This window comes from Aspergillus neoniger, assembly GCF_003184625.1.
Source record: "Aspergillus neoniger CBS 115656 unplaced genomic scaffold BO87scaffold_9, whole genome shotgun sequence".
Classification (NCBI taxonomy): domain Eukaryota; kingdom Fungi; phylum Ascomycota; class Eurotiomycetes; order Eurotiales; family Aspergillaceae; genus Aspergillus; species Aspergillus neoniger.
Window position 1 is genome coordinate 518,681 of NW_020291137.1, and position 25,673 is coordinate 544,353.

General features: G+C 51.1%; 6 protein-coding genes across 6 annotated transcripts; all 6 read right to left on the reverse strand.

Annotated features, from left to right (window-relative positions):
- Window positions 1-1,051: 1,051 nt before the first annotated feature.
- Window positions 1,052-7,035, reverse strand: BO87DRAFT_457371 (clathrin heavy chain). The gene is made up of 6 exons (XM_025628794.1): window positions 6,812-7,035; window positions 6,716-6,736; window positions 6,581-6,607; window positions 6,127-6,498; window positions 1,835-6,058; window positions 1,052-1,774 (listed from the first exon to the last, which is right to left on the reverse strand). The coding sequence occupies exons 1-6, from the start codon at window positions 6,848-6,850 to the stop codon at window positions 1,418-1,420; spliced, it is 5,040 nt and encodes a 1,679-aa protein (XP_025481885.1). The 5' UTR covers window positions 6,851-7,035; the 3' UTR covers window positions 1,052-1,417.
- Window positions 7,036-8,937: 1,902 nt separating this feature from the next.
- BO87DRAFT_374756 (phosphoribosylaminoimidazolecarboxamide formyltransferase/IMP cyclohydrolase) lies at window positions 8,938-11,535 on the reverse strand. Its single transcript, XM_025622860.1, has 5 exons — window positions 11,369-11,535; window positions 11,159-11,204; window positions 10,853-10,979; window positions 9,301-10,786; window positions 8,938-9,248 (listed from the first exon to the last, which is right to left on the reverse strand). The coding sequence occupies exons 2-5, from the start codon at window positions 11,175-11,177 to the stop codon at window positions 9,093-9,095; spliced, it is 1,788 nt and encodes a 595-aa protein (XP_025481886.1). The 5' UTR covers window positions 11,178-11,204; window positions 11,369-11,535; the 3' UTR covers window positions 8,938-9,092.
- Window positions 11,536-12,284: 749 nt separating this feature from the next.
- BO87DRAFT_395283 (INSIG family protein) lies at window positions 12,285-13,401 on the reverse strand (the record flags this gene model as incomplete). The annotated part of the gene is made up of 2 exons (XM_025625175.1): window positions 12,285-12,647; window positions 12,712-13,401. 2 exons carry the CDS (start codon window positions 13,399-13,401, stop codon window positions 12,285-12,287), a joined length of 1,053 nt encoding a protein of 350 aa, XP_025481887.1.
- A 1,519-nt stretch (window positions 13,402-14,920) lies between these two features.
- BO87DRAFT_374759 (putative INO80 chromatin remodeling complex (Ies1)) lies at window positions 14,921-18,136 on the reverse strand. The gene is made up of 5 exons (XM_025622861.1): window positions 17,424-18,136; window positions 16,811-17,350; window positions 16,700-16,753; window positions 16,597-16,644; window positions 14,921-16,539 (listed from the first exon to the last, which is right to left on the reverse strand). The coding sequence occupies exons 1-5, from the start codon at window positions 17,845-17,847 to the stop codon at window positions 15,149-15,151; spliced, it is 2,457 nt and encodes an 818-aa protein (XP_025481888.1). The 5' UTR covers window positions 17,848-18,136; the 3' UTR covers window positions 14,921-15,148.
- Window positions 18,137-19,797: 1,661 nt separating this feature from the next.
- BO87DRAFT_304133 (DEAD/DEAH box helicase) lies at window positions 19,798-21,915 on the reverse strand (the record flags this gene model as incomplete). The annotated part of the gene is made up of 2 exons (XM_025619269.1): window positions 19,798-21,643; window positions 21,716-21,915. 2 exons carry the CDS (start codon window positions 21,913-21,915, stop codon window positions 19,798-19,800), a joined length of 2,046 nt encoding a protein of 681 aa, XP_025481889.1.
- Window positions 21,916-24,356: 2,441 nt separating this feature from the next.
- On the reverse strand, window positions 24,357-25,586 carry BO87DRAFT_374761 (peptidylprolyl isomerase). Its single transcript, XM_025622862.1, has 6 exons — window positions 25,423-25,586; window positions 25,262-25,339; window positions 25,175-25,191; window positions 25,013-25,116; window positions 24,798-24,942; window positions 24,357-24,741 (listed from the first exon to the last, which is right to left on the reverse strand). Exons 1-6 carry the CDS (start codon window positions 25,528-25,530, stop codon window positions 24,555-24,557), a joined length of 639 nt encoding a protein of 212 aa, XP_025481890.1. The 5' UTR covers window positions 25,531-25,586; the 3' UTR covers window positions 24,357-24,554.
- Window positions 25,587-25,673: the final 87 nt, after the last annotated feature.

Genomic DNA, 25,673 nt, shown 5'->3' on the forward strand with positions numbered 1-25,673 from the left:
ATCCCGCCTGTGCCTAGTAGTTTAGATAACGAGACAAAAAACGCACGTCGGCTATGTAGACTAGCTGTTCTTTGTCCGCTCATCTGGGGAGGCAATTTCCCCATCGAGTAGGGGAAGGGAGTAAATTACCCATATAAAAGTGAAACCACGTCCGGAGTGGATGGCCGATTCCATCGATAGCCTGGTTCCCCCCGGTTCCCATGACCTGGCGTGCAGAAAATCCCACCCGCCGGGACAAGACTTGCCTTCCCTAAATCTCACACCGGGCCTCACATCTCCGGTTCTAGATCTACTTGGTAATGCCCCTGGTGTACCAGTGCCCTTGTCTGATCTGTGTTTTCATCGGATAATTGGGATTATAATGGGCACGTGATAAGAAAAAAAAATTATGCTCTTTTCGGCTCATAGTGCCGAATGATAGATTGCTACTGGTGGTATGACAATAATTTCGTAGTTAGTGCCAATGGAGAGAACCTACCCTCCTCCTGGGTTCTAATCTATCTCCTGCGTTCCTTGCTCGAGAAGTTGCGTAGTAATTAAGCGTTGTTAACAGGGCTGTATATATAACGTTGATTGCATCCACCCATCTCCGTTCCCCTCCTGCAGTGTTCCCCTGCCTCCTCCGTCTGTCCGTTACCCCGGGCTAAATCCTTATCGCAGCATCTCCCGTCCACGCAAATCCTCCGCCCGGGGTGTCACTGCTCCCTTACCTATCAACTCGGTTGTTCCTCCAATCCTGCATGGACGGGCTAAATTCTTTCCCTGGCTCCCTCTCCTCTACGCGCTTCCCTTCAACCGAGTGCTTTTCTTTCGACTTAACCGGAGAGATGCTAGATCTTAGATCGCTATCTCGTCTAGAAGACCCAGCGTAGTGGCTATGAACAGTATAAACGATGGCGTGCTCGGTTGGAATTAGGATATAGCTACTAGTAATTGGCGTCCTCGGCGAGGAGTTAACCCCCGTCTACGGGACCAACTGCCGAGATCTAGGCGTAGATCATTCGGTCTCCAATACCGAAGTGCCGACGTGTACTACGAGCCGAATGTCGAATCAAGATTGAACGTCAATTATAATTGAACTAAGTATGACAAAAGCCCGTGACCACCCGGAGGTCTGTAAACTGAATGCGCAGATTTTCAAGGCCTATGAAATACATCTAGTGGGGTGAAATAAAAGGTAGAATAGGCAACAAATCATGGACAAAACGTGAGGGATGAGAAGGAACATCAAGTAAAAGGGAGAAAAGCCCGGCCAGGTGGAACAGCAAGCCCATCAGCTGACGCTTTTACAGCTGTCAAGGCTTTACTGTCCTACCCAAGCCCAGCAGTAGATCATCCATCGCTCATGCTATACATACACGGGGCCAAATGAGGTTTCTTCAGAAGGGGATCCAAGGAGAGCGTGACTGACATGCGTCTAGAAAGGGCGGAAACCGGTAGCCTGCGGTGTGATTCCGTTGGCCTGTCCAAACGCCATGGGGCTTGGCGCCGGCGCTGCCGGGCCCTGGGTCAACATCAACCGCGTGCCGCCCAGAATCGGGGTGTTGTCCTCCTCCGTCTTCTGAGTCACTTCGCGCGACTTGCGTTCTTCGTTGTCCTTCTTCAACATCTCGATCGTGCGCGTCTGCTCGCACAAGAAATTGATCATGAAGGGCATGGTGAAGTCGTTAAGACCATGGCGCCACGAAAGCTCGAGAATAACGTCGGGCCGGATGAGGTCGTAGCAGGCATACAGCATGCCAACGTAGCATTCGCGGCTGCCAATATCGACAAACTAAAAGCAGAGTCAGAATACATCTTTGAGCGCGATTAAGTGGAAAGCGAATTGACTCACGTAGCGAAGAAGATCCTCGACAACATCCGACTTGCCGGAGATGGCGGAAGTCTCGATGGCATCCTTGTAAAGCTTGTCTTGCTTGGACAAGGAGATCGACTTCTCCCAGCGCTTGTTGTTACGGTAAATGTTAGCTGCGATCTGGCGGAAGAAGATCAGATCATGCTTCTCCAACCGCTGGGCGAGTGCCACGGCATCGAAGTTGTCGTAGTTATCGACCGAGTCACGGAGAGTCTTGTAATCCTCCTCCTCGATCAACAAGTCGTTGATGGCATCGTTTACAGCCCTCTTGTTCTGGGTTTGGACATTGAGCAGGAACGGCTTGATCAGAGGAATGTTGTCCGAAGCCTGGAAAATACGCACGACACGGTTGACGTCAATCCGAGCAGTGAGCACCTGTAGCAAGTCGGTAAGGAGCAAAGGCTGTTCTTGCAGATAGAAGTTGAGCGCACGGTAGTAGATCTCCAGGTTGGCCACCTTGACAATGATGTCCTTGAACGAGTGGTGCTCCCAGGCATCGGCAGCACGCTCCATCATTGCCAATGCAGCGTTGTCCCACTCATCATAGTGGCAGTACAAGAAGACCAGCTCCGGCCAGAGACTTGCGTCCTCGCAGGCCCGAATCATCTTAGGGATGTTAATGCGAGACCAGAAGAGCTTGAGGTGTTCCATCACCCGGTCGGGGTGGTACTTGGAGAGAGCAATGCCCAATTCGGTGAACATGCCCATATGCGCCCGTTCCAGACCCAGGCCAGCCTCGAGAACCGCAATGAGCTCGTCAAAGTAGCCATTGCGCTCATACTGGCGCACAAGATCCTGAAGCTCTTCCGCGTGGACGATCAGGTTGAGACCGCAAATTTGGGCAAGGCGGAACTCCTTCTTGTTAACACAAGCTTCGTTGACCTGCTTCCAAACCTTGACACTGTTGGCTTTGCGTGCGCATTCCACGGCTGCCTGGTAATCTTCCAGGTGCACCAAGGTCGTTGCCAATTTGGCCCAGTTGGAAATGCTGGTGTAGAAAATCTTGGCAGCCTGGTGGTAGCCCTCCTCATAAGCCTTGTCACCGGAAGCCTCGACATCTGCAACGTTGGTCGTCCGCAGGAAGTCCTCGAGCTCCGAAAGCTGATCGAGACGGGCGTAACAGAAAGCAAGACCCGTGTCAATGGCAGGCTCACGCAAGGTCTTACGGGCCATCTTGAGATACTTGACGAGGTCTTCATCCTTGCCAGCATGCGTAGCCGTTTCGATGACCTCGTTGTAGTTCGAGGGATCGCCGGCACGGATATAGGACTCGATGGAGTCGGACACCCGAAGACCATCCAGCTGGGCCTTGGCAACCTTGCTCCACACCTCCGGTAGCTCGACACGCTCCGCAAATTCTTGCGCGCGGTCAATGCTAACAATGTTCTCAACCAAGACGTTGACGGCGGCAATGAAGTTGTTCACCTTCTTGTAGATCTCAAAGGCCTCCTCGTAAAGACCGACCGAAATGCACATCTCGGCGATTTCATCGGGGCTAAACTCGTTGAGTTGATGGATGTAATCCATCAGGCGTCCCTTATCAGCCTTGGCAGCTGTGAGCATGAGCAAGTTCTGCAGACTGCCGTTGTCGCTGAAAGGAGAGGGCTCGAGAATGATCTTCTCAAGCAACTCGATCAGCTCGCCGGGCAGATCAGCTTCGAGGAAAGCCTTGACAGCGATAGACACTTTGTCGGGCTCAGTCGACTCAGGCACAGCGGTCGCAATGACCTGGTCGACAAGTGAACGCCGATGCATGTTGTTCTCGCTGAGAACGAAGGACCAGATCTCCGAATCGGCTCTCTCCACGAGGTAGCGTGCCTGGGCACGGTACATAGCGTTCTCATTGGTGATATTGATCAGTTCGAGATCATTCTGTCCCTTCCGATAGGCAATGTATGCCAGGTTCGGGTCACGCTTCTCGCAGTACTTTCCAACGGTGAGAGTGTCGTAGAGATCGTTCTCCTTGAGGAACTTCTCGGGGTTGTTGTTGCTATCAATATAGATCTTCGCCAGAGCGTTGTAGACGGCCTGCTGCTGGTTACCCGTAGCAAGAGTAGCTTCAAGGAAGGGCAACAGCAACTTGAGCCTGTTTCTGCTCTCGACCTCTGAAACGAGTTCATCAATAGGGATCACCGAGGGATCAACAGTAGAGAGGAGATTCTTGATGATGCTCTCTTCGCAATCAACGTCTAGCAGGCCACCAATGACAGCGGGAGCACGCGATGGGTTGACACGCTGTACGTACACCTCGATCGACTTGTACTGTTGGTTCTGGTACAGATAAAGGACCAAATCATGAATGAAGTTGAAACGGTCACACACGATGATCAGCGGCAGTTGCTCCGTCAGCTTGGCCTCCTTGAGGAAGTTCTTGACCTTATCCGGATTGTAGTAGTTGCTCTCACGGCAAATCCGTTCAACTTCACTGATCTGGCCCATGGCGGTGGCGGCCTCAATATACTTGAAGTGGACCTCAGGGTCTTCGCTAAGGTTGACAATGCTGCCAAGGTAGTAGTAGAGACCTTCAGCAGTGCGGTACTTTTCGAGCAGGCTGATAAGTTGCTGGGGCCCCAACAAGTCAGAGAACTTGGTGCAGATCTGGACGACCGCTTGCAAGTTCTGGCGAATGTTAACCTGCAACATTGTGTCCATGCAATCAAGAGTCTGCTCAACGGAGAGACGACCGAAGTATTCCATCAACCACTCAGGGCTCAGCTTGTCGGTGCGGACGATATTACGCTTGATGGCCACGGGGTCGTCGGTGTTCTCAAGTGCACGTTGGATGAGGCCTGCATTCTCGCAAAGCTGAGAGATACGAGGGCGGTCGTAGTGGGTGAAGATTTCGTTGCCAAGGATGGCATCGGCGACCTGAGGGGCATTGACAAGGTTCATCTCGAGCAAGCGTGTCTGCAGGTGACCATGTTCAGGCTTGTTATCCTTCAGAGCATCCAGTAGGAATGAAGTGGCCTGCTGGATCATGTTCTGGGACAGGAAGACATCTACGACGCGGTCCAGGTCGATGAGAGCACCAGACTCCTCGTTGGCAAGCTGAGTAGCAAACTCAGCACCTTTCTCCGGATTCACACGAACGATGTGTTGCAGGAGCTGGGTGTAATCCGGCTGGTATCCAACCTGTTTCGAATAGCTGAGAATCTTGTCAAACTGACCCGTCTCTGCAAATCCAGCGATAACCTTGTGAGGGACGTTGGCCTGCAAGTAGATAGCCAGGGCAGTGTTCATATCGTAAGGTCGAACAATATCACCCAGTTCCTCGGATCCTTCGAGCTTGTTCTCGCGCATCCACTTCTCAAGGAGGTGCTTCCTGTTCTGTTGCAAAACGGGACGGACAAGCTCAACACTCTCATATTTGTTCAAAGAGCCCTTATCCAAAAGCATTCCGAAGTACTGGAGGATGACGGACATCCCCTGTCCGGTCTGGGGAGCATTCTTGAAGCGGTTGATGGTCTCCGGGGTACGCAAAAAGCCACGGGGCGAGTTCGCGGCAATCTTGGCGGCTTCAGAGTAGTTGCCTTGTGCGACGAGGTTGTCGAACTGCTGCTGGTACAGGTGATCCGCACCAGGAAGTCCAGCCTTGGAAGCAAGCTTCACTGCGAGACCAGACATGGCCGGGTTCTCCATCAGGTACTGGACGATAGTATTCTCATCGACACTGACAGACAGAACTTGACCCTTGCGGTTCACGCCGACCAGACCAGCAGAATCGGAATCGGGAGCAGTAGTGAATATCGTTTCGCTAGAGATACGGTTCATGAAGATGCAAGTGCCGGTCTCGAGGTCGTAGAGGTGAATGAAGCCATACTTGGTGACCAGATACACAATGTCGTACTTCCTGGAAACCTGCATAGCAACTGGGAAATCATTCACCGCCTCCTGGGGGAAGTATACCTCCACGGCCTTCTTCTGGAACCTCGGGTTCGGCTCTTGGTGGTCAATTTCAGCGATCTGCAATTTAGCACCGGTCTGTGTTCGAACAGCGAAGGTAAAGAGCTTGTGTTCGAGAGGAGATCCCTCGACACGGATCGAGGCGAAAGCAGCTGCGTGACCCTCGATGAACTGAGAGATCCCACGGTCTTTGGAATACAACTGCATTGATCCCACCACACGGCCTCCCTGCGAGCTGATTCCGACTACCACCATCCACTTCTCGTCATCATTAACACGGTAGTTGATAATTTGACAACCCTGGAAGCAAGAAAGCGTTAGTATGGATGGAAATTCTCCCAATACCCGGCGATCTTGGTTATACGTACACTGAGGTTAGGAAGCCTATCGAAGACCTTCTGAGGGTTAGTCTGGGTAGGGTCGAAGACATCCCAGTGGAAGACAGAGCTCTCTGTCACCAAGCCCAGGCACTTCTCATTGAACCATTTCCAGTACACAACATCCTCATTCATGACCGACGACTTCAGCTTCTGCTTCGCCGTCAGGTCGAAGATCTGGATTGTGCGCCCTTGGGCCTTGAGAGCAATGATGTTACGGTTCCAGTGCATGATAGCACTATCCGCATTGATCGGGCGCTTGATGACTTCATTGTTGTTCTTCAGGTTAATGATGATAACTTGCGGCTTGTCCTCCTCGGTGAGCTTTTGCCGGACACACACGAAGTTGTCTGATTCTAGGGTCTGTACGGAAGCGACACGATAATTAGCGCTATTACGTTGAAACTGAAGATGGGATGAAAGAGTATAGAGAGGCACTACTCACACATGAGTTGAATCCAATCGATGCCGGCTAAAATGAATAAGACGTAAGTGAGAGGTTCCTCTACAGGAGGGGACAAGCGGGCGCGTCCCCGGGTTGGGCGTGAAGGCCATCGCCCGATTGAGCGTCAACACATACCGCAATTTCAGCATTCGTGAGCTAAAGAAGATGAAGATACAATGGTCAGTTTCTATATCGCAGGCGATTCGAAGACGAAGTGTTGATGGGACTCACATTAAGAAGCTCCGTAAACTTGATCGGTAGAGGAGCCATATTTACTTAAGGCCGCAGGACGACCTCATCCACCCAACAAAACGCCACGCAAAAGATTCCGCCGGATAGCAAAGGAAAGGAGAAGGAGAAGAAGAAATTGAGGGTATGAGTAAGAGAAGAGAAGGCGAGAGAGGGAAGGAGAAGGTAAAGTACGTCAAATAGGGATTAGGGAATGGGAAGGCGAGACTGGGGAAGCGGAAAGTGACCTCAGGAGGCCGGCGCGGGCGACGTTGCTGAGGTGTCGCTTATGGGGCTCTCGTCACGTGCAGCCACCAGGGGTACCAGCCGGTGCCTGGGCCCAACGGGTTTGTTTAAGACGGTCTGTGAAGTGAGAAACTCTCAGTGGCGTTATATTTAGATTGAGACTAAGGTCGGCTGGAAGATCGATGCGTTTGTTCGGTGTCTGGTGGGTGCTTGCTTTTTTTTTTCTCCGAGCTGTACACGTGGGGGCATCAAGCCTTGACTTGTATACAGGTGGCCTTCTCTACCATTCTATAGGGAGCGTAATATATGGCAGGTTATGAAGGCAATCACTACTTTTCCTGGGAATTGAAATATATGAGAATTAACTCAGTGAGCTAGCTCACTTGAATCTATTATGAGCTGCATGAATACATACATACGTGGGTGGATATAGATTTCACATTGCTCTACCTTTCTCCAGTTCTTAACAAAAGGGGTGTTCCGTATAGAAAACTGCAATTGGTGTTAGTCCCTCCTGACTGATCACTTGCTGGACTGATATTCATCATATCATTCACGGCATTTACCAGGCCAGAGAAATTGAAATCGGTGTTACCCGGCAGTGAAAGAAACAGCCAATTCTATTCTCTCACACGTACAATCTCCCACCATTCCTGACTACGTACGGGCTTCATCGATAGCCCCTTCTACTCAATCGCTTGTCAGCGTGGCCCGGATTGATGGAACTACTAGTTTAGGTCATCGGGCAAGGAATTGAGCTCTTTGTGAACAAATTCGGTCATGGCTCGCTTGTCTGTAGGCTTCTATCGGCTGTGATATGACTTCAATTGTAGCTGTTCCTAACAGAAATGTTTCGCCTTTAGGATAAGAGACTTGTATGAAATCAATTAATGACCTTACACTATAGATTCATAACATAAATAATTAACAGCAGAACTAGTAAAATAAAATCAATCCATCTGACGGATGGAATATTGCGGGCAAATCCATGGAGGCTGAGAGTTCTTTGGCATAATCACTTCGTTGGTATGTCGGCGGTACGTACCGCGTATTCTAAACCTCCAGATACTCCGACACCCACACAATGACGTCAGGTACAGTGACACCGAGCACTTGGTATTCCACTACTCCAGGGTGCTTGAGACATAGTACGCCAGGACGTCTATCTGCTCTATACAACGGTATAAGCTTGACCAAAGATACATTATAGTTATAGCGCCTCAAATCTATGTTTATGTAATATCATTTCGGCCAATTGAACGTATGGCCCATCAATCTTTCATATTCTGGTCAAAATATATAAACGAGGTCTACTGTCCACTTCTACCGATTTGCATAATCTTGACCAAAACTACTGATGGAGCGAACATCAACATAGAATCTCACCTCATTAATATTGACCATAAATTATTAGTCACAGCCTCCACATTCACTCCAAAATTTGAGTAAAAATCCAATAACGCAAGGAGACCGACTCCGGGGAACCGAATGAGCCGGGTACCTACATCGGCACATCCTAGCAGGCAAGGAGTCCACTAGCCACTATGCTAATTGAATTCAAAACACGCCAAACTCAATGTGAGACACAAAATCAAAGTTACATAGTTCCATCATGCATCATGCACCGATTTGCATTCGCCATCTAGCTAGATATGCAATGACGCGTCACTTTATTGTTGTTATTTTCAGTAATTCATTGTCTACAACATCCATTGTTACCTGGTGGACAAACTTTTCGATCACTTTAATACGATGATATGGACTGCAGATTGAACCTAATGCCACCGAGCCAGACTACTCTTTTACAGACGCTGTCGTGCTTTGCGACATTCTTGCCGTTTTATTTGCAGGGTGGGCTTTCTGATCCGCACCCGTCAAGCCGAGTCACTTGAAGTCACTTTTGATTGGGATATCGCTACTACAGGCTTATCTCCTCTGGTAAAAGACGTAGGTATAAAAATTCATGAAGAAGACACAAGCGTTATCATGCAACTAGCTTTAACATAAACCCTGGTCATGAAACAGGATAATACATCGCTTAGTGGTGGAACAAGCGAGTGCCCTGCTCAACGAACACAATGCCAAGCTTCTCCGAAGTCTCGAAGACGGCACTGTCGTTCTGGCTACCGCTGGGGGCGGCGATGTACTTGACACCGGAGCGGGCAGCACGGAAGACGTTGTCAATGAAGGGGAACTGTGTCATTGAGGTCAGTAAGCGTCACGCATAGTATTAGAAGCAGACTTACGAAAGCATCCGAGGAGACAACAACATCTCCCAGGTTCTTGAGCCAAGCGTCGCGCTCTTCCTGGGTGAAGGGAGCGGGAACTTCCTCGAAGACACGCTCGTACTCGGCCTTCTCAGCATCGGTACGAGGGGTCTGTCCGGAGCAGAGCAGGTCAATGGCGTTGCTCTTGTCGGGGCGCTTGGTGCCCTGCTTCCACTTGATGTTGAGCACACGGTCGTGGAAGCGCATCCACCAGTTGTCTGCCTTGTCACCGGCCAGACGGGTGCAGTGGATACGGCTCTGCTGGCCAGCACCGAGACCGACAATTTGGCCGTTCAGAGCGTAGCACACAGAGTTCGACTGAGTGTACTTGAGGGCGATGGTTGCCACGGTGAGGTCACGCAGAGCACTTTCGGGAAGAGCCTTCAGGTCCTTGGGGGTGATGACGGTGTTGAAGGTCTTCTGGGGGGTGATCACAATGTCATTGCGGTGCTGGGTGAGCTGAACGCCGTACAGAGTACGGGTCTCCTCTGCAGCAGGCACATAGTTCTCATCCATCTGCAAGACAAGGTACTTGCCACCCTTCTTCTTGGAAAGGATCTGCAGAGCCTCGGGGGTGTAGCCGGCGGCGATGACACCGTCGGAGACCTCGCGGGAGATGATCTTAGCAGTGGGGACGTCAACGACGTCGCTGAGGGCGAGAATGTCACCGAAGCTGGACATACGGTCGGCACCACGAGCACGAGCGTAGGCCTGGGCCAGACCGGAAGACTCAATGCCAGCAATGTCATCGACCATGTAGACCTTACGCTCCTTCTCGCTCAAGGGCACACCGACGGCAGCACCGGCCGGCGACACGTGCTTGAAACTGGCGGCAGCCGGGAGGCCGAGGGCCTGCTTGAGTTCCTTGACGAGAGCCCAAGCGTTGAGAGCATCAAGCAGGTTGACGTAACCAGGGGCTCCGTTCAGGGCCTTGAAAGGAAGCTTGCCTTGAGTCATGAAAGCAGAAGCGGGCTTCTGGTGGGGGTTGGTGCCGTAGCGGAGAGCCATGTACTGCTCGCCGTTTCCTGCATACTGCTTGCGGAAGAAACCGGAGATAGCAGTGTCGTAGTCGGCGGTGTGCTCAAAAGCCTTGAGAGCGTAGGACTTACGGCTGGCGTCGGTAATCTCACCAGCTTCCAGCTCCTTGAGGAATTCAGGGTAGTCCTGGGGGTCCGAGAGGATGGTAACGCGGGAGTGGTTCTTGGCAGCAGCACGGAGGAGGGTGACTCCGCCAATGTCGATCTCCTCAACAGCCTCCTCGATGGTGACGTTCACCTTGTTGACGGTCTCCTTGAAGGGGTACAGGTTGCAGACCACGAAGTCCACCTTGGCAATGTTCTGGTCGGCCAGATCCTTCTCGTCAGACTCGATATCACGGGCAAGGATACCACCGTGGACCGCGGGGTGAAGAGTCTTGACACGGCCACCGAGCATCTCCGGGGCATGGGTGATGGCGGAGACATCTCTGATCGACCATCAGTTTTGAGGTCTTGAGAGACCCAGTCATGACCATAGCAATATGGTGACTCACTCAACGGGGAATCCCGCCTCCCGAATCAATCTCGCGGTACCACCAGAGGCGAGCAACCGGACATTGTGCTTGACGAGGCCCTTGGCCAGGTCAAGCAGTCCGGTCTTGTCGTAGACGGAAAGGATGGCTATAGATGGGATTTGAAGAATGCAATTAGCCCCAGATACTCTGGATTCTCGCAAGTAACAGAAATGCCAAATTGTGGGGACAGGTATCGGACCAAGTCCACTACTTGACAGGTCTCGAAAAGTACCCGATCAAGAAAAAGAATTGAAGACGGGAGACAAGAAATATCAATTTACTTACCTGACTTTTGTTGAGACATCCTGAGATACTGACAGTGAAGAGGTCACTAGAGCAGAGAAGTACAAAGTCAGGAATGATGAAGAGGGAAAAATTGTTCAGGTCGAATAAAAAGGGCCCCCCCACAGCCCCTCCGGGACAATCAACTGGGAGCTCCGCACACAGAGCACGAGCAGCATCAAGAACAAGGCAAAGAAAACGTAAGGTACGTACCTGGAAAATGAGAGGAAATTGGGGGAATATAGTGGCCTCCAGATTTGTTATATTATCGTCGAGACCGGGGGTTGATCAATGGCAGAGATAATATAACCCTACCTTTGCGACTGATCACAGGCAAGGTCGATTGAAGTTCCCTCAATTTCTCCTCGATGTCCCGCCGCGGGGTCCTTCGCCGCTTTCGGACCTGGCGGGTGACCAAGATACTATCGATTACTAACCGCCATCTGTCGTAGCTCCAAACCCGCGGGAAAGACGCCAGACGGACCTGCGGCAGGTGCTTACCCTATTAGGATTAGCATTGTCATCGGCTATTTATGCATAACTTGCTTATTAATTTAGATATGCACATGTAAAGGTAATCACGTGTAGTCACATGATTAACGCACAGGCCACGAACATTCCACTACAAAAGCCTTGCTCGGCCGCTTCGTTTTGATTTTTTTTTTTCTTTTCTTCTACATGAACAACGCAAAATCAACATTCTTCAAAAAGCGTTCCTGCGAGGATATCTTTCCCTAAGGGGTCTGTATAGCCGATGAAGTACGGAAATCGTCATACAGAATGGAGAGAAACTGCCTCTGGCAGAGTATCGATCTTGGGTGCAGTGTCTGACTTGAACTGACGTTCGGTGGAAGGGACTGCAATGATTGATTCTACAATCTCTGCTTATTATCTAAATTGATCCATATTTTCACTTCGTGTAAACGGAGTTCGTAGTCGATTTTCATAATCTCGTCGCCATGGCTTTTGGCCCAACGGATCATCTATCTAGTAAAAGACTTGTCTGGGAAACTGCACGTGGCCAAAGGAAGGAGAATTTCTGCATTAAGAAAGTGGAGTGCTAGGGTATACAAAGACCCCGGTATCAATTAAATGTTGGGATGAGAAGGGGTACGGTCCTGTTCTCGCGTCACTTCAGCGACTCGCGCTGGGCTCCAATGGCAAGCTGCCGGCCAATGTTTCCAAAGCAGACGCATGCGCAGAAAAGAACGCTGGCAACCCAGGTCCTTACTGCTATGCTTTCCTGTGACATCTCAACAGCCAGCCCATATCCCCATCCGGTGACGTCGAATTTGCTTGCTGCAAAAGCCGAAGTCTCTGCAGACGGAATCAAGTCAGGCTTGAGTCCCAATATTATACCCATACCGGCCAATCCAACAACGGTTGACAAAACGAAACCGGTCCGTGTGCGGTCGATGAGGTACCATAGTACGGGGTTCACGAGCGCGAGCGTCAGTGATGCTTGAGTTGTGGATTCCCAGGGTAGTCGGCGCTGTAAGATACAAAGCCGAATTAGTATTGAACCAATGAACGCTGGTCGCTGGATTTTTGCTTACCATGGCAAATGCAATTCCCACAAACGCGCCAACGCTGCGAACCACTGAAACCCATGAGAGAGTACGGTCTGCAGTCTCGGGGTCGCTCGACCCTTTTGCCTGCTTAGGGCTGCCAATAATTTCATCTGAAAACTGATCGAACCAAGGAAGAATGTTGCCCAAAACGACGCCGGCCACACCCCAGAAAGCAAGATACTGCCATGATCCGTAGTAGTGTGTATTCTCCAACTTCACCGGGGTGATCCAATGATTCTCATGCAAGTGAATTGTGATGACACCATAGACAACGCCAAAGCCCAAGAGGAAGGCGCTCTTCAGCGCCTGCGGAAGGATGATGCCCCGAAACAGGCCGTGGCTAAGCCGTGATCGTGTCCGCTGAAGTTTGCCTGGAGCTGGAGCCGGAGCTTCAGGCTGGATTCTCGGGCTTCCTGATTGAGGCGTATGGGCTTCCGTCCCCCAGGGACTCGAGTCGTCACGAGAGCTGTCAAATGCAGTGGGAGAGTAAATGCCATACAGCGTCGAGGAGGTCAAGTTCATGATCGAAGCATTGCGGCTGACACTGGTAGAGCCGGTATCTTTAGGGGCGAGCAGGTCTGGGTTGGAGGGTTCCACTGGAGTAGAGGGTTCTTCAGGCGTGAGATCGAACACACGTCGCGGACGCGGGCGAAGGATCGTAGGCTCGTCAGACATGCTAGGCGGGATGCTGGTTCCAGAAATTCAGGGGGATGAAGGGAGAGGGGAGCTATAGAAGAGAGAGCGAGAGGCGTGAAGGAGGCAGTGGTTATTTGACTCAGGCGCGGGAAATCTTCAACTCGACACTGTAATCACTAATCAGATATCGTGATCCACCGGCTCCAGCAAGATCAGCCGTCAGCCCACCCGCGGTTAAATATCGGTAGCTCGACTCCTTTCGAACAATTGTCCTGTCTGCGTGAAGGAGCGTGTCCGAGGTGGGGGGGGGAAGGCGAGAGGAGAAGGGAAAGGCCAGAGCGTGCTGGAGCTGCAAGCACACAGACAGCCAAATAATAGTAAAGGGGAGGCTGGAGGCAGATCTGTTCGTGCCAGCGGCCTAGTGGAGCAACACTACTGGCAGTAACTGGGGGTGCAAGATTTGCGGCGGATCGGCAGAAGACACTCTGAGGGGGAAAGGGAATTGAGAACCACTGAGTGGGGAAAATGAATGGCAATTGCTTTTGAATAATATATGGAAAAAGCTAGTAATGGGATGGTGTGACCCTGTGTAGTAAGAATAATAAAAAATGCAAAGTGGTGCAGAGCCAGAAAACCCTGAACAATCCGGAGCAGTGAGGATGCAAGAGAGGCCGAAGGAATGTTGGGGGAAGCCATACTCCGTAATGAGCAGCTCATCCTGCGATCACATGTAAAACAGTTTTAGTTCCACCACCTCCAGCTGCCGCCACAAAAAGGAACCCGCCAAAACACTCTCGTCCCAACCAATTTCATGATGACAAGAAGAGTCCGTCAGAGTCATACTCTGTCTCTGCGCACTCTTCATCTGAAAATCTTGGCTAAATTTTATCGTCTGTCTGGCCAGCACAGTATAGGGATGTGGCCTAGGGTACCAGTATACCGTCTGACCCTGGCTCAACTTCACATTTCGGAAATCCCCTCGATGCCCTTGCTTCTCTAGCACATGTAAATTCGGGAGGAGATCGAGTCGGAGAAAATGCACAATGTCATGGTTGCTAATCCTTGACTCAGGGACGTCAACTCACCCAACTAAAGAGCAGCTTCCACGTCACGACCTCCTCCTTTCCCCTCGAGCTTGTGCATCGATTATTACACCAAGTGTGTCACCGTAGTTTCACCCTGCATTGGAAATCATACCTCCAATGATATCTCCTCTTGGACGTGTCTATCATTAGTAGTGACGCCATTCAGAGCTGTCTTGGGCGGATGATACTTGTTCTAATACGACCGTCCCCGCTACTCATGCAGCTTAACATGTACACCCCGCACGATATCATACTGGGCTGAGCTTGGCCACAGGTATCTGGACGCAAAATCACGTTCCAACTGAATTAGTGTACAGTAGACGTCAGTATCGGTATTCGTGACCTCGCTGACTACCCTTCTTACCAATAAAACCATGATGTACTGTCAAAGTGAGACAGACTTTCAGCTTGAACGGGAAAGCCAGGACTATCGAAGGCGAACAGGTTTCGAGCTAATAATAGTAACATAATGTATTGTATCAAGCTAGTCTCAATCCCCGTGGGTTTAATAAGTGCAAAAGGAAATACAGAAAAGAGAGGGGAACAAACTACAACATATGAAGGGACACATTGAAAAAGCGTTGCCAAATTAGATACGGCACATTAGACATAAGAAATGGATGTAGTTGATAGAGCAACCAAACCGCAAGGCGAATTAACAAGCTCCATGGCGGTTGCTGCGTAGCCCACAGACATATGGCTTATTTGTCTTCCATAACCTCATCTTTCATATCTTCTCGTTCTGCTGCCTCGCCGCCAGCTTCAGTGGCTGGCTCGGCAGCATCTCCAGCGACCGAAGAAGTCTCACTGGCAGCATATCCGTTTCCACCTTCCATGGTAGAGGAATTATCATCACCATCGGCTTCCCCTTCTCCCTCATCGAGATCATCATCGTCGGCTTCTTCGTCATTCTCATCGGATGAGAGTGCCTCACCCTCCTCATCTGGATCACCTCCGTCGCCAATAAAGCTGTCCTCATAGCCAAGTTCGGCAGGGTGAGATGTACGAGCTTTGCGTGTCGTACCGACATCTTCCTCTCCACTTCCTTCTCCTAGAATCTCACGGTCGATGTCGTCAAGTCCTTCCTCGCCTTCGATGTCTCCGTCTTCATCGCCCATCTGGGCCGATCCAGGCATCGGGGAGAGTTCCTGATCCCGGGATGGCACTTCGAGACCATCCTTAGTGGCATCGGGGTTGGCTGTCTCACCATCTCCAGCATCACGTTGAGCACGGCTCCTGTTAGCTTTAGAGCGCGATGTCGATGCGCCTTGCTCCTTGGACTCTGTAGCCGAGGCACCAGATGCTGCCCCAGCAAGCTTGCGTTTAGCATTGCGCGCAGCGCGGGCTCTGCTACGGGCCGAAGACGGGACGCGCCCAGCAAGATCTGAGGAGTTTTCCATGGCCAATCTGATCTCTCTTGCCTTCTGACGTTGCTCTCTTTCCTTCTTGCGGTCACGTTTCGGGCCGTTGGCATCATCATAATCCCATCGGTCCAAGCGCCTGGCCGCCTTGCGAATGACAGACAGGTAGTAGCTGGCGCATTCACCAAAGTCTTCCTCTTCCTCCGGCTTTGGAATAAGCCCGCCTTTGCCCCACGATCTCTCCTCATCGTCCGTATCATAATCATCAGGCAGGGTTGATAATAGACGACCGTGACGGACGAGCGGTAACTCGCTCTCTCGATTCGCACGCAAGACACGATATGCCTCATTCTTCCGCTTGGCTAGAAGATATTCAATTCGCTGTCGCCGATTTTGCTCAACAGCGAGCTGGTGCTGTGTAAGGGGCCGGGGACGGCGAGAAGAAGACTGCTGAGGTAAGGTAGGTTCTGCGACGAACCGGTTCAAAATGGGATGACCAGAGCCTGGAGGAGCTGGAGAAGCAGCGTCAGGTGTGTTTTCCATCTTGGTTCTTAAGATGAGACGCTGCTGACCAACAGAACGGTTGAGGGAAGAATCCCGCTTAGGTCTCTTGTAACGAGACCTGGCAGATTGTCCAGGAGTTTGATAATCATCCTCATCATCCTGCGGATAGCGCTTGGAAGAGGGATGTAGGGGGGTTGACATAGTAGAACCGCGGCCATCGCCTCGACCTATGATAAACAGATTAGTAAACTGGGAGGCCTGAGAATTTTCCTGGACAGACTTACCCGAAACATCTCCCGAGCCATCTTCCTCATAGCCAAAGTCTGGCAAACCTACCACGAAATGTCAGTCAAAGAAGGATATGATACCTTGATCTCAGAAACGTACCCTTCTTGGAGCGTTTGGTCACTCTAGGAATCGGTTCATCTTCCTCCAGAATACCTGCGGATGGTGTCAATGATTGCACAAATAGAACGCGAAGAGAGGTCTGAAACTGACGTTTGCGTTCCAGGCGCTTAGCCTCTCCATATTCAATCTCAGACTGAGTATCAACATTTTCCTCGTTTGCTTGTTCCTCGGTAAGGCTTTCAAATTGAGGCACCTTGATGGGCAAGCCCCCGGTTCCTTCACCGTCCAGGCCGGGTCCAAACGGATTGTTGCGTGCGGCTTCGGCGCTGAAATCACTTTCCAGGTACCACCACATCAACCATAGGAATGCCTTTGCACGACTCTTACTGCTCAATGTGCCCCGCATGACGAGGTCAAAGAAGTCGCGTGGAGGGAAGAAGTGCATTTCAGATACCTTGGGCGCGTATTGTGCCAGAACGAAAATGAGGTTTACCGGGTTGGTGCGAGGAATTGCATGGCGCTTGATTCTTTCTAGAGTATTTGGCTGGTCGACGTCTTCCGAAGCACCCTTGAGAATGGATTTGAGACGAGGGGCGTCTTGGAGCTGCTTGTAGGCGTTCGGGTCTTGGTGAGCTTGTAGCGAAGGAATGGAGTGATAGGTCCGCAGTTGGGCACGCATCTCAGGGAAGACTGGTCCATATCAGTAAACGACGAAGAAAAGCAGAAAGAATGCCTGTGAGCTGAAGGTGGATGGAGGACATACAGTTGAGAGTGGTATTCATCCTTCCGAAATTGACCAGCAAGCAAACCATAGCCATGCTGATAGCTGCTTGTTTATCGTTCTGAAGTTTGTCCTTCAAGATCTTGCTCGTCTTGCTACTCCTAGCCATAGCGTCGATGTAGATGTCCGCAAAATCCAGGCTCTTCTCTCCATCTGGCCAACGGGTAAAGACCTTAGTCTGGTCTTCGAAGACGAGCTTGAGGAACTGATACTGGATGTCCTTGCGCCATAGCGGAATGCCGTCTTCTTTCTTGAGATGTCGAATCTTATTTCCGGAGTAGACAGACCCGATAGTGCCGTTCGCCTGACGCCTAATACCGACGGTCATGTTGTGAGTTTGCTGCTCATCTTGCGGCTCGGATTGCGCAAACGACTCGTCCGCGGCGGTGCTTTCAACCTCAGCCATCTCGGAAGTCGCGTGGTTTCACGAAACAATGGTCTTTCGTAAGGATGTAATAATATGGAGCCCTCAAGACCGCAACGTAAGGATCCGTTCTCGGCGTGTCCTGAGAGCGGTAGCCGCGCAGGGGGACAGCGATTGACGGGATAGTTAGCTCAAGGACGACGCAATGGATGAACGAGTGGAAGAGTGGTCGCCCAGTGGTTGATAGAAGGTAGGGGGATAATGAGATGAAAGAGCTGGGAAAGTTTGACGCGGATGGAAGATTGAGAAAGAGGGAAGAAATTGGGAGGTGGGCAGGGAACGTGATCCTGGACGATCCGTGACTTTCTTCTTTCTCCCTTGGCTTGATCTCCGATCGTGCGCGGGAGTGACTAAGGTAGCCTGTATAGTTAACTAAGTAACTAACACGCGCTTGGAACCCGATCATTCGCATGAGCAGTTCCGTCAGTATTTATTACTTTATCCAGGCATTCCCTTCCTGGTAGGATCATGGTGAAAGACTTCTACACTTCACTCCATCAAACAGCTGGTCTGTCGATATAGGCTCACCGTGCAAACAAGACCCGCCTCACCACAACCATCATGCCATCACCATTCAACCGTCAGACATTGGATTAGACTAATTGAACACCTTTCCAAGATGGGTGTAAAAAGATTATGATAGAAAATACTCTGACACGAAGCAAAGTTTAGGTAACCTATACATACTGACTGATGTGTGCCTACGTAAGTTCAAACCAAGATGCTGAGGGAATAATGCAACCAGGTGGACGTTATCATTTCAGTTACACATAAACGAGCTTGAGACTTTTTTTACTTAAACAGAGAATAGCTAGCTCCCTTATTTCTGAGACGCGCGGTCTCCGTAAGCAAGGCCGTCTTCGGCATTAACCGTTGAGCCCAAACTGCTACTGACATGATATAATGATACCCACAAATAGCGCCAGCAAAGCAGCTTCCCATCCTCCACGGATCCGAGATATGAACCAGAAAAAGAAGATCCCATTCGATGTCAGCCTCCACGGACCCCAGTGCAGAGAATATTTTTGTGGACACAGCAGCTCGAGCCAACGCCATACACAATGCAATGAAGAAACCTATCTCTATCACCCGCATTCCCATTTTTGTAACCCATCGTTCCTTGAAGTCGTGCAAAAAGATCAATGCTCGCCGAAAGACGTCACAGCCACACAGACCTTGATGTCTCTCAAACTCCGGTGCGAATGCTTAACACAGCTTGGAGTAGTAAAGCATAATCTCAAGCAAAGCACGAAACAACAACATGGATGGAAAAAGAAAACGGAATAAGAGAAACCCCGCCGTGAGAAACCGAAACTGTAAGAAATCTATTCGCGAGACACGGTCGATGCAGCTGCCTGGCACCAAGCAGGGAAAAATCATAAAAAGCACTTTTCTGAACACGAAAAGCCGGCACCCCCGCTCGGCACGCGTCGTTCAAGCGGATCTCCGTATGGCCGCCTGAGAACAAAAAGGGTATCTGATGAAGCGGTCGCAGGAGAAAGACAACGCATTCTATGATATCCATGCAATGCCGACCCGAATGCTCTCGATTATAAACGGGTATAACCACGAGCAGCGAGATAAGGAGATCGGACCACATCGAAACCCATGTCTAAAACAAAACGATGAAATAGGCAACATTGATAAAATGCTCAGCAGCAGAAAAAAACACCTGCACATAGGAGAATAACGAAATAGAAAAGACAACAAGCAGAGAAAAACAGATTCTTAGAACGCATCTAAGGTTATGTCGTGGCAGTCATGACAAAGCCGGCCCTGAGGGAGAGAGAGAGAAATAGGGATGAGAAGAAAGAGAAGAAGAACTCAGGACTCGTTCTGATCGTATCCGTCAAAGGAGAGGCAAATGAAGAAAAAGAAGCCAATCAGACCCGACGGCCTCGTCAGAGACCACAACTTCCCCTAGTGATTGATTTACCACCAGGAAGAAGGTCCAGTAGGGCCGGAGGGGTTGCCGTAGCCACCACCGTAGCTGCCGCCGCCGCCGCCGCCGCCGCCGCCGCCATAGCCACCACCGCCTCCATAGGAGGGAGGGGCGCCATAGCTGCTGCCGCCGCCACCATAGCTGCCGCCAGGTGCACCGTAGCTGCTGCCGCCAAAGGAGGGAGGACCGCCCATACCACCACCCACGCGACGCATGTCACGGGTAGCGTTGGCGCCACGACCACGTCCACCACGGCCGCCACGACCACCATAGCCGCTGCCCTCACGAGCAATGCTCTCGAGGAACGAGGGGACCTCCTGGTGAGCCTCCTTCAGAAGATCGATCAGGTCGCGGACAACACCCCGGTTGCCACGGTTGAAGAAAGCAGTGGCGATACCAGTGTTACCGGCACGACCAGTACGACCAATACGGTGAACATAGTCATCGATGTCGGTGGGCAAGTCGTAGTTGATGACGTGGGTGACATTGGGGATATCGAGACCACGAGCAGCAACAGCAGTGGCAACAAGGATAGGGCAACGGCCAGAGCGGAACATTTCCAAAGCACGCTCACGCTCACGCTGGGTACGATCACCGTGAATAGCGGTGGCGGGGAAACGCTGGTTAAGAAGGAAGTCGGACAGAGAATCGGCCATACGCTTAGTCTCGACGAAGATGAGGGTGAGGCCGCTAGTGCCGTGGGTGTGGAGGATATCCAAGAGGACGGAGCGCTTGTCGTGGTCTTCGACATATTCAACCTTCTGGGTGATGTTCTCAGAGGTAGATCCGACACGGCCGACGGACAGGAAGACGTAGTCCTTCAAGAAGTCGCGAGCCAGCATCTGGATGTCACGGGGGAAAGTGGCCGAAAACATCAGCGTCTGGCGGTCATTCACGTGGGGCATATCCTCGCCTTCCACGATGCGGCGAATCTGGGGCTCGAAACCCATGTCCAACATACGATCGGCCTCATCCAGGATCAGGTACTTGATGTTGACCAGAGAGATGCGGCCACGCTCGATAAGATCGACAAGACGACCAGGGGTAGCGACCAGAAGATCACATCCGCGCTCAATCTGGCGGAGCTGGGAACCGATATCGGCACCACCGTACACAACGCAAGGGCGGACCCAGGAGCGGTAGGCGAACTTACGGGCCTCGTCGAAAATCTGGGAAACAAGCTCACGGGTGGGTGCCAGAATGAGGGAGGTCGGGTACGCCTTGCGTTGACGTCCGTAACCGAATTGACCGCCAGCCTGGGCAGGAGCAGCGGAAGGACCGTTCTGATAAGCCTGAGACAAAATAGGGAAGAGGAAACCACCAGTCTTTCCGGAACCAGTCTGGGCGCAGGCCATCAAATCGCGGCCGTTCATGACAATGGGGATGGAGTACTTCTGGACGGGGGTGGGAGTCTGGTAGTGGGCGAGCTTGATGTTCTCGATCAGGTGGTCATCCAGGGGCGGGTTGGTGAATGCGTTGACCGGCTCCGGGACATCGTGACCAGAGGCCTCCACGGGGATGTCGTCGTAATTGGCGAAGTTGATACCGGTGTTCTGCTTGGTGGGATCGTTGGGAAGACCGAAAAGCTCGCGTTCGAGACGGGGATTGGCAGGACCGGGAATGTGCTTGCCGTCACGCCACTGGCCATCTCCAGAGCCTCGGGCAGAACCACCTCCACTTCCTCCATAAGAGCCTCCGTGACCTGGGTGTCCGTAAGCATTTGGATTAAAGGGCCGGCGAGCTTCGTGAGGGCTCCAGCTAGTGTTACCATTGGGACCGCGAGGGCTGAAATCGGGGGCGTTGGCGTTGGCCCACTGGCCACCGCGAGGGCCGCCTCTGCAAAATCATGCCAGTTAGTCACTAAACACAACGCGAAATGGGACACGCCCGTAATGCGATATCACATACCTAGGACCACCCCAGGAGTTGCCAGGGCCAGCGGCGGGACCGGGGGGAGGGGCAGCTGCAGCACCGTCCATGTTTCCACCCATCTGGCGTCCGCGAAGATGGGGAGGGATGTAAGCGGCGCGACCCGTGTTGGGGGCAGCGGCAGGAGCGTGCTGAGACTCGTTGAGGGAAAGGTTTCCCATCTTCAAGCTGTCGGCCATATTTGCGGTATTTCGAACTGTGGACACCGAAGACAGATGAGCAAAACGCGTTGGATGTTGTTGGAAGGAGCCGGCACAGAAGAAGAAAAAAAAAAAAAAAAAAACGTACTATGCTGGTAGTTGAACAAAGCGATTTTTCAGCGGATGTTGTCCTTGCGGGCGAACACTGCAAATTTCTTTTCTTCTGTACAGGACAAAAGGAAAGAAAATGGAAAAGTGAAGTAAAAAGTCCCCGCGTCTCTATCGAGTGGCAATACGCAGGGGATCAATAAGAGTAACACAGAGTGAGAAAGAGGAACAGGGTAAAGAAAGACCTTGGGGAGGAATACTAAACGAAGAACAAGACGATCTCCCAGATCTAACCTCTATTACGGTGTAGAAAGAGAGAAGAAAAAAGGGGGGAAGGGGAAGAGAATAGGATATGATGTGGAGATATTGGAGAAAAAAAATTTGAAACCAGACTGGATTAGGAGGGGAGGTTTAGAGGGGATGGGAGGAAAAGAAGTAGGGAAGAGGAAGAAGGTTTGTGGGACGGAGAACGGGGAGGAGAGGCAAAGACGATGACTACGAAACTAAGGGAATAATGCACTGGCAGTGGTTGGCAGGCCTGCGCACTGGGAAGGTTTTGCTTGCTTATTGGCAGCCCGGCGATGGAATTATTGGGGACGGTCCGGGTGAGAAAAAAAGGTTCAGCGTGCAAAAAAGAAGCGAAGGGAAGCAGCAGCAGGAGGGCAAGCCGGCCAGCGCAGGCCAAACGGCCATTGCACCAAACAGGAAGGGGGAATGGGAAAAATCCAGAGAAAATTCTAAAAAGGCTAAACGAAACAGAGTGGCGGCGTAGTTGGTTCTGGCGGTTCTGCCTGTGTTGCCAGATGATGATGGGCTGGGCCCTGTCTATTTTGGCCCTGTTGTACCTCCGTCACTACTCACTTGCTGGAAGTTCCTTCTCGCGCTGTCTCTGCTTGTCCCCTTTGGTCAACCGGATCAAGAACAATTCATGGATTAAAAAGTGTAAAACTCCGATCAAGATCAAGGAACTTCCCGCATTGAAACGCTGTCGATTCGACTAGAAGCCATAATACATTTTCTATTTGGAACTTTTGGCCAGCTGCAAGATCCTAGGGTTGTTGGCCGAAATCCCACATTCTATACTATCTAGGGTACTAGTAGCAGCGACTTGTTCACCAGTTGATCCGGTTTGAGCCAATCTGACGAGGTCTAAAAAAACTCTGCCTTTTGCCTCAGGCTCGCCTCCCCCCGTAGATACTGTCACGGCCACGTGATGTACCCTCTCCAGCCAAGCGCATCCTTACTTGGCACCCCGGCCATGGCGATGTACTATACTTCGCCTCCGGCGTCTTCCTTTTTTACAGTGTCAACGTCGTCGCTGTATCGTGGAAACTGATCGGCTTCTGCGCCCTGGTATGTTGACTGATCCTCGGTTATCAGAACTTCTGACTGCAGCAATGTTTGAAATTGTATTCCTTAACTCCTGACCACAGCATACAAAAATTTGTCTTACAGTACGGAGTATGATCGTCCCATACTAGGCTTACAACGCCAAAAAGTGGGCACTTGCCCTCCAGGATTGACGTGATTTAAGCATCATTGTGCATTACTAAGTCCCCGTTGAGAGGCCTTGGATGATGATAGTACTGTTGTTGTTCATGCTGTCCGTGCCCAACTGCTGTATATAACAGGTCACCTGTTTGTTACTTGCACCCGGTTGAACGGATCTTTATATTCGAAGTCTGACTATAAAATCCATAGTTCGTGACGGTCATGCTGAAAGCAAGCTAGACTTTGTAAATTCCCAAGTTCCAATGACCGCAGAGGAACCTCAGTGGAATGGCGTTACTCCTGGGAGGAAATAACCTTACTCCGCAGGTGGAATGGTCTCCCACTCAGGTCGTCAGCGTGGGGTCGGTGAAGTATGGTAGGCAACGAGCAAATCTTATCGCCGAGAAAAACTTTCCTACTGGACGGTGCCTATCATACCACTGACTAACAAAGTACTAGATGGTTAGGGGTGGCAGGAGTACTTGGACTGTTCCAAAGGTAGACTAGGTGGTGGGCGCATCCTTGCCGCTGCCTGCCAGTGGAGCTTACCACAAAAGTACTTCGTTGGCCCAACCGGAGGCCAAGCCTTTCTCTTACTTGCCACTGGAAGATGATCTCACAGCACTTGCTCCTGGCGCGCTTGCCACGGCTGTTTTAAGGCGTGGGTTATGCGTCGGCTCGTCATGTGGCACTTGAATACGGCCTGCAGTACTTTGTAGTCGTACACTGCAAGGAAGATGTACAGTACGAGCTGCAGCAGAGGGTAAAATTACTGAGCAATTCTTTCCATGTATTTGGATGAGTACAATCTTTTTCTAAACAATGCTCCTCTCAGCCTTCTCCTGTTCTCCCTTAAAGCTGCGTCGGACCAGGACGACCAAGAGACCGATAACAATGGCAAGCGCTGCGAATTTCGGGAAGATGTAAGGAGCGTTATCAGATGTCATAGACAAAGGGGTTGGAGAAGGAACAACAGCAATTGCTGAAGGTTGTGACTCTTCTTCAGAGCTCGTTTCTTTACAAGCGATCAGCACATCACAGACTTATCGAGAAGCAGGCTGAGACCTCAGGAAACAGGTCTACAGCTCCTCGTGGCTGCTACCTTTTTCTTCAGCCTTGTCCTCAGACTCCAGCTCTCCGCTCTTGACAATCTTGACAGTCTCCACGGGTCTGTCAGAACGGCCCTTAGGCACGTTCTCAATCTGAGCGACAATCTCGTAGCCCTCGAGCACTTCACCGAAGACAACGTGGCGGCCATCGAGCCAACTATCCCGAAATCGTAAGCTGGCTGTCATCGCTATACAGGTTTGGCACGGACTTACGGTGTAGGAACGGTGGTGATGAAGAACTGGGAGCCGTTGGTGTCCTTGCCGGCGTTGGCCATGCTCAGCAGACCCTTGCGCGTGTGCCTCAGCTTGAAGTTCTCATCGGCGAACTTCTCACCGTAGATAGACTTTCCACCGGTACCTTTCGTTTGAAGGGTCAGCATATGGCAGGGGCATTGTACACATATAATGAAGATCCTTGTAGTACTGACCATCGCCACGAGTGAAGTCACCACCCTGGATCATGAAGTCCTTGATGACACGGTGGAAGGTAGACCCTTCATAGCCAAACCCCTTCTCACCAGTAGCGAGAGCACTGAATACGAGCAATGTTAGAATGGCGCAGAAGCTTCATAGAGCTCGTGAAATCATACCGGAAGTTCTCAGCGGTCTAAAAAAGCAAAAGTAATATTATCAGTCTAGGAGCTCCGAGTGACAATAGCATGACGACGATCACGTACCTTAGGGACAGTTTTGCCATACAAGCCAAGCACGACTCTGCCCAGAGGCTTGTCTCCGTGCTCAATATCAAAGAACACCTATATGTAAATACAGTTAGTATGTCATACTTGGAAAGCAATTCACAATGGTTGTAAGTGCTGAAGATCACATCTATACATACCTTACTGGTGATCTTGGGACCCCGGGGCTGGGCCTCTTCGGCGTGGACAAGAGCAAGTCCAACCGCCAGGACGAAGAAGAAAGACAGGAAAAGGTTCTTGAAGTTCATGATTGCTCAGGATGTCTCCAATGTAGGAGAATTCTAACAATTGCTTGAGAACACAGGAGACTCAAGGAGCAATCATGCGGCGAACGGAGGCCAGCTTGCATTACTGCGGAGATGCCAAGAGCACCATAACCGTATCGGGATTA